Source organism: Sander lucioperca, chromosome 9 (assembly GCF_008315115.2).
Source record: "Sander lucioperca isolate FBNREF2018 chromosome 9, SLUC_FBN_1.2, whole genome shotgun sequence".
NCBI classification, from domain to species: domain Eukaryota; kingdom Metazoa; phylum Chordata; class Actinopteri; order Perciformes; family Percidae; genus Sander; species Sander lucioperca.
Genome location: NC_050181.1, coordinates 12,901,411 through 12,911,646, shown reverse-complemented (window position 1 = coordinate 12,911,646; position 10,236 = coordinate 12,901,411). Strand labels below are relative to the sequence as shown.

General features: G+C 38.8%; 1 protein-coding gene across 3 annotated transcripts; it reads right to left on the bottom strand.

Annotated features, from left to right (window-relative positions):
- Positions 1-685: 685 nt before the first annotated feature.
- On the bottom strand, positions 686-9,009 carry kif2c (kinesin family member 2C). Of its 3 annotated transcripts, none has more exons than XM_031281349.1 (23): positions 8,892-9,009; positions 8,634-8,712; positions 8,435-8,529; positions 8,032-8,133; positions 7,615-7,663; positions 7,494-7,529; positions 6,598-6,747; positions 6,098-6,217; positions 5,640-5,737; positions 5,412-5,507; positions 5,264-5,318; positions 4,981-5,143; positions 4,056-4,146; positions 3,896-3,959; positions 3,545-3,636; positions 3,292-3,434; positions 2,547-2,760; positions 2,171-2,281; positions 1,921-1,988; positions 1,705-1,783; positions 1,525-1,605; positions 1,334-1,427; positions 686-861 (listed from the first exon to the last, which is right to left on the bottom strand). In XM_031281349.1, the coding sequence occupies exons 1-23, from the start codon at positions 8,976-8,978 to the stop codon at positions 800-802; spliced, it is 2,229 nt and encodes a 742-aa protein (XP_031137209.1). In that variant the 5' UTR covers positions 8,979-9,009; the 3' UTR covers positions 686-799. The 3 variants fall into 3 exon arrangements, with proteins under 3 accessions (XP_031137209.1, XP_031137212.1, XP_031137211.1); XM_031281352.2 differs by having other exon boundaries at positions 8,634-8,714; positions 8,896-8,979; XM_031281351.1 differs by lacking the exon at positions 7,494-7,529.
- Between the last annotated feature and the right edge of the window lie 1,227 nt (positions 9,010-10,236).

Sequence of the window (10,236 nt, the reverse complement as noted above, 5' to 3'; positions counted from 1 at the left end):
TATCACATGACAAATCAACATTTTATTTTTTAGTTCAACAAATTCTTTCGGGAGATGCAATCACTCATTGTGTCACTGAAGGACATGGCCTTATTCCTACTCCACATATAAAAATACAAATTTCTGTAATGGTTACTCTGTATCTGAAATTTTAATATTAAGCCCCTGGCATATACTCAGACCAAACAGTTTTTTAAATCATGGATGTGTGTATATATAAAAAAATATACTTAAAGTACTCCTTAAGATTTTCTATATTATTGGATTATAACAATTTATGCATAATGTATATATCACTTTAATGTTCAAACTGGTAAAGGTAAGGATTATTTTAACTACTATATCAGCTTGAACATTTCCCCCAGGGACCAGATACATTTAATCTTAATCTGTATTGTTACACACATCATTTATTTGTATGTAAACATGTAAAGTAACTAGTAACTATAGTTGACAAATGTCATGGAGTAAGAAGTACAAAGTGAGAAGTTTAAAGTAGCAGGAAATCTAAATAAAGCAAAGTACCTCAAAATTGTACTTAAGTACAGTACTTGAGTAATGCTCTTAGTTATCTGAATTTCACATTAGCGTAAAAAACTTGAAAACATCCACAGTGAAAAGTGCTGTATCTAACACAAGTAGTTCCCAAAGTAGTTTCTTACAAGACTTGAAACATTCAATGAGATAGTGTCTCAATACATTTTATTTATTGAATACAGTTGTTAAAAACATTTAAAATCAAGCCGCTTAAAACCGACATTTTTAATAAACACACTGTGAGCAAGTCGGTGGGTTCTTCTCAGTAGCTTTGCCTTGCCATGCTCTCCAGTTCTACAGCATTCTGTAAAGTCTGTACGGTGTCTGTGGATGACAGATAAAACAGAATAAATAAAAATAAAAAGTGTAAAACATGCATCTAGCCAGATTTTGGTCCTTTACTAATGCAGTTGTGTCCTGGCATTTGATCTCATGACATTTGATCTAGTCAGCACAAGGTTTCTCATGTGTCTCCCCGGTCAGCATGCAGTAATCACAGGTTTGCTAGATGAACCATTTGAAAAGGGCCATACAGACAATCATTGCCCCCAAACTACTACATAGCCTCCATTTGAATCCAGGAAACACTCATACCCAAACATTTATTTTAACATTGTTTTTATTTTACTTATACTTAGTTATTTCCCACAAAAGCACTCTCATCTGGTATGCAGTGCGAATTATGGTACACTTTACTGCGTTATATTCAATAGCAGTCCAATAAGGTTTGATTATTTTGTAGTAAATTGCTAAACAGACAAAAAACAAACAAGATCAAGCTGTGGTTTTTACAAACCCATTAATTTCTTTGCATAGTCCAACAGGTCAGGGAGTCCTTCCACAACATTGTAAGAAGTTTGGCTCATTGTATGGAAGAATTCATTGGCCCTCTGAGAAACAAAAGTTTGAGGACTTAAAAAGCTGATAAAAGAGAAGGATTATCACTAGACTGTATGCTGTAAAGAAGAGCCGACTTAAGAAAACTACCTTAATCTGTACAAAAACCTTCTCCTCCAACTCTGCCACTTGCGATATGGCATCATATACACTGGTATCCACAACAGACTCCTACAACACACAAAAGCAAACAGCAAAAACTTCAGCAAAGTATACATACAATATAATCAATATTAATTATGATTTAGGACTGATCTTGTGCAAGCTGACCTCCTCTGTGGAGCTATTTATAGGCTCTTGTGCCTTAGCTTCTCTGGTGACCTTGGATTTGCCATTCAGTTCCTTCACTCTGCCAAAGATCGTAACATGTTTTCAAGTTTTATCTTCCCAGGCATGATATTCTCTTTTCATATTAAAATGTAGGAGTTTATTTCACACAAAACACATAACTGGAATTAAGTCAAACTCCATAGGATAAATATGTACCTGTCAGCATAGCGTAGTGTGTTCATTGTGTATTCACATGAAGTCATGCCTGGAGACACCATAGCAATCTATGAAATAAGAGAAGGGAAAATATGTGTACACACGTTCTATACTTAAACCCACACATATTTATTCAGAACAGAGTTTGTGCTTGTTTGGTGTGAATCTGCATCAACCATTACAATGTATACAGACCATAATACGCTGTATGGCAAACTTAAAGTCAGTCAAGTATGGTGTTTTAACATACCATGCAGGTCTTGGACTTTTCTCCAACGAAAGAGTCCCTGAGGACTTTGGTCAAAGTGCTCATTCGGAAAGGAATGTGATCGCTGTTCATCCCCAGTGAGCGAATACACTCCTACAGGACACAGGAGTGGACACAGACATGTTAGGTGTAATTTTCAATATATTTTTAGGTGCTTTGCATGCATATTTAATATTTGGACAGAGCTCTGAGAATGCCAGGAGTTAAGCATTTTACTCTTCTTTACGGTCTCAATTTGAGAGAGCCATGGTTACATGGCATCTAGCTGAGGTGCAAGAGAGAAAACAGGCTCTTCTCACTTTTCATCCACCTCTAAATATGCATCTGGCGTGTGCACGCCACAGCAGCCGTAGTCTACCTTGAGAGCCAGCAGGCTGCGGTTGATCTCGGCAGTCTCCACTAAAGTGCTGCGGTCATTGCTGCTGACGTCGGTGCCGCGCTCATTGCCAGCCAAGTCAATCAGTGAGAATTTGCCATGCAGCGTGGTGGCACGGTCATTGCGCCGCAGGGCGATCTGAAGGATGGCATGAGAGCGGGATGAGTTGGCGTTGGCAGAGGTCTGGCCTGATGTTCTGGAGAGACAGCAGGACAAAAAGGGAAAGCAGCCAAGTTAATGTATACATTTCAAGCTGAAGAAAGACAAATTAATAATAAGAAAATTCATGTCTGATTCTTAAGTGAAATCATCGCAGTAGCACCGATACAGCGATACAGCTTTTTGTGCTGCGTGTTTGAGAAAGAGCCACTTGTTTGTGAGTGAGGTGAATCAACAGTGCATCGCTATTCTACTTGGTTGTAATGGGACGGCGCATGGATGCGAGCAACAGATGGGATTATAAAAACAATGTACTATGTTCATTTGAAAGATCATGGAAATAACTTTTTAAAACGCCCCCCCCCCCCCCCAACACAGAATACACAACTTTCAACCTCTGTAGCACCAGTGCTGTGTGCAAAAAACATTAACCTACAGCCCTGAATGCTTTGTCTTTGTAACAGCTAGGCAAAACATTTACCAAGAGTTTAGAGAGAGGAATGAAACATAAGTTTGAAGAAATATGTACTGTAATATGGCAACATACACGTTCTTAAGACATAAGTACCTGCATGCACTGCCTTGCTGGATCATCTTGATGACCTCTTCTGCGCTGGACACATAGACCTCCTCCAGGCCAACCACCTGTACCTGCTGTCGGTCGTCCTCCAGAACACGGAGCTTGGCCTTCTTATTCAGGAGGTCATACACCTGAATCAAAAAGTATATTTCACTTTTAAGATAACTTGAATAAGCTGATTTTAATGTAAAATATTCTTAATAAAAGTGTTCAAGGAGGTAGGAGTCCCCCCCCTTCTTACTTTTCCATTGTAAATCTCAAAGAAGCTGACATAAGCAGAAAGGTCCAGGTTAGCATATCTCCGGTGGCTCAGATAGGTGAAAACATCCTGGGCTAGAAGGGAAAGACTCAAAAATTATTCAAAATAAAGTTACCATGTAAAAGGCCAGTTTTAGACAATCCTGAGTGTAGTTTAAAGAGAAAAGCAATGGAGATGCAATGAGACTCCTATCCTGAGTTAACTGGAACAAATACAGAATCATGCGGATTTGATTGAGTCCCGTTAATTATCTTAATGTGTAAACCCAATATTTAGCATTTCCTTCCACACAAAGTGTATGTAGAGCCATTGGGTGGATGGTTGCAGCCCTACCTGCCAAGGCGTAGATTCCTTTAGCACTGTTCTGCTGCCTCCCTGTGAAATCACCTCCCATAGTCTAGGGAGATTATGTGTCAAACAAGCAAAAAATAAATACATTTTACAAATGCTGCTTCAAGACAAGTCAACACCAAAACAGCAAGCAGAGGCTTACATGAGTCTTCCCACTTCCAGTCTGGCCGTAGGCGAAACATGTTGCCATTCCACCTTCGAAAATGGAATGCACCAACGGTTTGGCTGTGAACCTGAAGAAAGAAATAGCATTTGTCATAAACTGAACACTTTGTAAAACCCAGAAAAAGACAGCAATGGCATGTTTAGATATTACACCGTGAGTTGCCAACCTTTTTACTCCTGATCAACACTCCAGACACTTTACTGAACAGATACACACTACTGTAGACACCGCTATCTACACATTCCTTTCCCACGTTATTTACAGCTCTGGGAAATAAGAAACAAATCCCTCGAAAAGATGACAAATTCCTTAAATCATATCCACCATGAAGAATTTCTGTGAAAGCTTGTAAACGCACTCCCATCTTATTTTAGGAAGCCTGCAATCAGATCCACCTTGTTGCTAGTCTATATAAACAGCGTTTCATTTACAGGATAGTTCCTGTGGCGCCGGAGGATGTCCCTCATTTTCGGCCGGATGTCCCTCACCTTCCGCTTTCTTTGTGTTGGTATTCTAAACTCCGGTTGATTCGGTAAACATCCTCCGAGCTAGAACCAACAGCCCAATTATATTTATCCTTTTTTTTTTTTTTTGAGTAAAGTTCTCATCACATACTTGACAGCCATTTCAATTCCAGAGCTTGCCTCCCTACGTGCAAATGTTCCACCAAAACAAGTTCCTTCCCGAGGCTATTTTTGCAGAGGCACCATATCTGTGTCCGGCGCTTAGCGCCGCCCAAGACGATTGTGATTGGTTTAAAGAAATGCCAATAAGCCAGAGCACGTTTTTCCAGGAATGTTGTGCGGACTAGCCAGACCTTCCTCCGCAGCGCTGTGGGGGAAGGTTTGGCAATGCGAGACTACATTGTTGCTAAATAAAAAAGGACAAATGAGGGCATTACTTGTAGACCAGGTCGTTGGTGGCGGTCTCATTGAAGGAGTAGTCAAAGTGGAATGTTTGGTTCTCCAAGTACTTGGTGAGGTCCACCTTCTGTTTTGGCTCATGGACAAGCAGAGTACCTTTTCCAGGTACAGACACCACATCTATCTCCTTTCTATTATTCTCTGGAATACACACAAATGTCAAATTCAGCAATTAAAAAAAAAAAAAAAAAAAAACCTTTAGGGAAAATATTTTTGCACATGATACTGTATACAGGATGTTAGACATCACTCCCAATATACCTTGTTTGTTAAGGGGGCGCTTGCGAACGCACACACAAATCCTGTGAGGTTCAAGCTGTAAAAGAAAAAAAAAGAAAAAACCATCATGTGCTATAAGTATGGCGATACAACTTCATACAAGGCAGATCATTCTTGAGTCCAAACGTACGTGCTCGTTTGTTGATAAGGGGTTTATTTCCAAGGTCTCTCTGAAGTCTTGGATCATCTCATAGAACTTCTGGTTTGGTCTGGGAGCCTCTGCAAACTAAAAGAAACAAAAGAAGGGAATGTAAATACAATGTGAGATGGAACTTCTGTGTGTAAAAGTTCCTACCAATTAAAAACAAGATATAAATGGCAGAATGTTTTTTTTTTTTTTTTTTTTAAAACAGCTCACCTTTCCTCTCTTGGTCTGCATGTCGGGGGGCTTTACAAAACAAGACAGCCTTTTGCTGCCTTTGTTTAGCTCTTTAGAAACCACAGATTTTCTTTTGCCTGAAGTGCATAGAGATGATGTATACTTTCATTTTTTGTTAGATCAAAAATAAACAACTAATGAATACAAATATAATTCTCATCACTGCAATATCCAACAAATCTAGTTACAGAAATCCTTGTATGTACCAGATTATGAACTACCTGTTTATACTTCTCAGAGAACATGGAGTTGATACAATCTGTGTGCCTAAATCACCAACATATTTTGTCCAACATGAAACTAAAACAATCCTTTAAAAAAGGAGAAAATGGACATTATGTGTAGAGCTTTCTACCTTTGTGTATGGGATATGCTATAGACCTAAGTGATCCAGTGGACAAACATGATATCATGTTGATGTAAAATGTGTAACTGACCTTTGACTGCAGATGGAGGAGGCATTATCTCAGGTTCATTTTCCTTTATTGCCTCACGGACAAAGGGAAGCGACTGCGCTGGTTTGGGCTCATTCTTTCTATGGTGCTGATTATGAAGTGCTAGATAAGGCGAAAGAGTGCACTTGAGTTTATAAAGTAAAAAAAAAAAAAAAAAAAAAAAAAAGTATAAAATTATAAAGTACAAATATTTTGAAATTACTGAACAAAGAAAGCATTAAAAAAGGGTTAGGTTGCACATAGAAAATACCTGAAAATCTACTCGAGTGCATGCAACAACATGTTCCACATCTTGTGATACTACTGCTAACGTGTCGTGTGGATGTGCAAAATATACTGAATGGGCAGGTCTTGCAATGACCTGTCACTGAGAACAACAGTACCCAAATGTTCAGACAAGTATGCGTCTTGCCTCATTTTGTCTCGTGTTTTTGGGACAATGTTCTAATTTTTGAATTTCTTTTCAGCAGACCAATACCAACCAGAGTTGGTGAGGAGTGACGATGAAGAGGGGAGATTAGGGTGGACCGTCTCCACGTTTGCCTGAGAAGACTCGGAGGTTGGGACTGATGCTGGAACAGGGGCCGGGGCCTGGAACGAACACGTCTGCCTAGTCTGAGACCGATTGGCAACTGAAAGTAAGAGAAATCCAAGTCAAACAGCTGCAGTATGAGTGTCAGTGTCTTACATTAAGTATTGCTAGCATGGTTTTCCTGGGGTTAAATGTACTCCAAACCATGGTACAAAAGAAGGATACACTGTACATGGCTGTAGTCTGCCAAAGGAAGAGTGACCACAGAAACAAATTTGCCAGTCTGAAAAAAGATCCTTCAGAGACCCAGAGTGACAGAGAAGTGAGCCATGAAAGATCAACACAGGTACAGAAACAGAAACTAAAGTGCACCAGGTATTTAAATATTTGATTATTTTTGCATGTAAATATTACTGACTGAATTAAAGTGTTATTTTAAGTCAACTGTGGGGAAAGGGCAGTGCATTGTATTATAACAGTCCACTCTATCCCAAATGGATAAACAAGCTTGTACAAATGCTGTACCTTTGTTATCAGTGATGATACTGAGCACTCCTCCCCCCCCCCCCTTTATTCCTACCCAGAATTTAGAGCTGATTAATAGTCAAAAATATAGTAGTGCATGCTCAAAATGACCCAATAGCCAATGTTATCCATTTGCAACCCTGTGCCCCAATCTATAAACTGAAGCAGATGATTATTTATGAATAATCAATAGCCAGGCCCGAGTTGTGCTCTAAGGATTGTGGAATGTTTAGCACTTACATCCTGATCCCAGTGACAAAAGAGTGATTAGAAATTAAGAGTAATTTGCTTTAGAGAGAGGAACATGCAAGCCATGCCGACCTGACTCTTCAGCTTTGGTGACTGTTTGAGCAGAGGCTTTTGGAAGGAAACAAGCTGTTAGGAGCCAAATTACACAATATGGCAATCTAAAACAAGCAAATAGTACAATATGTTTACTCACAGGAGGGAGGGGCAGGAATTCTGGATGAGCGCAGTCGACCCTCATACTTCTATAGAAAGACAGAGAGAGAGAGAGAGAGAGAGAGAGAGAGAGAGAGAGAGAGAGAGAGAGAGAGAGAGAGAGAGAGAGAGAGAGAGAGAGAAATTGCTCATTGCATCAGTTATTTAGACGCTTTACAATGAAGACCCCTTTCCATCCAGGACTAATGTTGAACCCCATATTTCACAATCCAATGGATAAGTCAAAATGACCATTCAACTTTGACATTTCGTTGTCATTCATTGAGAGCAGAATTGTTGTAGGAGAGAAAAACAAGAAAGCAGCTCAGATAGGATTACTTGATTACAACTGTGAAGTTCCAATTCTTAGAAATATGGTCCAGCCTGTTGGCATTGACAACAAGCTGCTCTAACTTACCTTGTCTGGAGCAGGCGGGGCTGGGTCAGAAGTGGGGTTTGTGACTGTCTTTATATGGTCCAAAAGCTCTGGATTGAGTGTACATAACTCACTCAAATCAACCTAAAATCAAACAAACAAACTTAGATTAGATGTCAACTTGCTTAATACATGACATACAAAGTGATGGCTGTGTCACATGAACGGGTTACATATTGATTGTCGCGTATGGACTGGCTGTGTCCTCCTCACTGCTCTGTATAATTTTAAACTATGATGATTTACATTTATAATGTTATAGACTGACTTTCTCTCAGCGCCCCCAACAAACGTTAATTGACTTCCAGCGTCCCTGGCTGGTTTCACATTATCACAACCAATGTAGCTAAGGTTAACAAATGTCTTTTGTGTATTTTGGACTTACCTCCTTTCCTCGGCAGATCTTTCTTTCACTCCATTCAACCATAACTGTGGACTTGACGGTATCCGTGGACTTCACCGTTGCCATATGTACTCGACCTGGTTTACAGACAAACAAACGGCCAGTCACCGTCAAATTTGTTAACGAAATACAGCGTTATTATTTAGGGTAACAGTTGCAATAGAAAACAACACCAGCTCACCATCACTGCGACTGATTTTCACAGAGAGTCCAACAAGAAGCCTGGAAAGACTGGTCTCCATTGTAGCTTCTTGTTTGTGCTGTAACGTTAACGGAGAAATCCCGGTTACGTTAGCTAGCTAAACTTTTGAAAACGAGCTAACGTTTTGGTTCACTCGCGCTACCTAGCAAGTTTGTCGTGGTCGCTTTAAAACTATGCCATCTTTTCGTCGACAAATCAACTAATAAACTAACGTCAAAACCAGTGAATCACACTTACCGGAAAAATACGTGCCAATTTCAACGCCGCCAAAGTTTGAAACTGGTGTTCCGGGTACTGGAGGATATGATTGGTCCTCGGCGGCATCTTCTTTTATAGCTTTTTTTAAAAATGTAAAATCCAAATTGGCGTTATGCTGCCACTACCTGGATCAGTAAGGAATGACATCTGCAATGAAAATCAACATTCACCATAGAAAAAAATGTAGACACCTTATCTCGTAATTACGAGATCCTGATCTCGTAATTTTGAGAAAAGAGCTCGTAATTATGAGATAATTTTAAACACCTGAAAATATTATTTTATTTATTTTAATTATTTTATTTATTTATTTATTTATTTATTTATTTATTTATTTATTTATTTATTTATTTATTTATTTATTATTATTATTTATTTATTTATTTATTTATTATTATGAGATCATTTTAAACACCTGGAAGGCGGCATATCTAAATAAATAAAATAAGATAAAATAAATAAAATAAGCTAGCTAGTTGTCAGTAGGCCACGGCTCAGAGATCAACTGTAGGCTACCACCGAGAGGTAACATTAAATTCAGCTGGGTTAAGTTATCGTGATACTTGTTATGTAACTTTATAGTATTAGTTAATGGACATATCTGTTCAACAGATCAGAATGGGCTTTCCACCGGAACAACCGCAAAGTCCTGAGGTGCCTGTGCAAAGTCGACAAACTGATAACAATCCCATCTATAGTACTTAAACACATTAGCATCTCCCAATGTCTCAAACCCAAACCAAAATAAAAACGGATTAAACTAAACAGGTGAGACTTGTGTTGTAATGAATCAACTGGAATACCTAGTGTGACCAGCGGAGGGTGTCTAGGTATATGACCATGGTGTATGTTGATATTAAGGGAGACGAAGAAGAGTAGCTACAAGCTAGGTTTTGGTGATGATGTTGGTTCTCTTAATACAGCCATGGTTGGTTCGTACCATAGACTTTAATATTAACAGTCTATGGTTCGTACATTAAAGTTTGAGCACAAGCTCACTGTGGATTAAATCATCTTTAAGACACAAACAACACATGACGTAGGCCTATTTGCTTCCATGGCATCAGCTAGCCTGAAAGCTTCACACATTCACAAGAGAGCTGTTTTCTGTTGTTGTGAAAATGCATTCATCTCATAAAATTATGAGATGAATGCAATTTTGAGATGAATGTAATTTTACGAGATTTTTTTCTCATAATTACGAGATCTTTTTTTCAAAATTACGAGATCCTAATCTCGTAATTACAAGATCTTTTCTCAAAATTATGAGTTATTTTCTCGTAATTACGAGAATGTGAAAAAAAAAAAAAAAAGTTCTATGGTG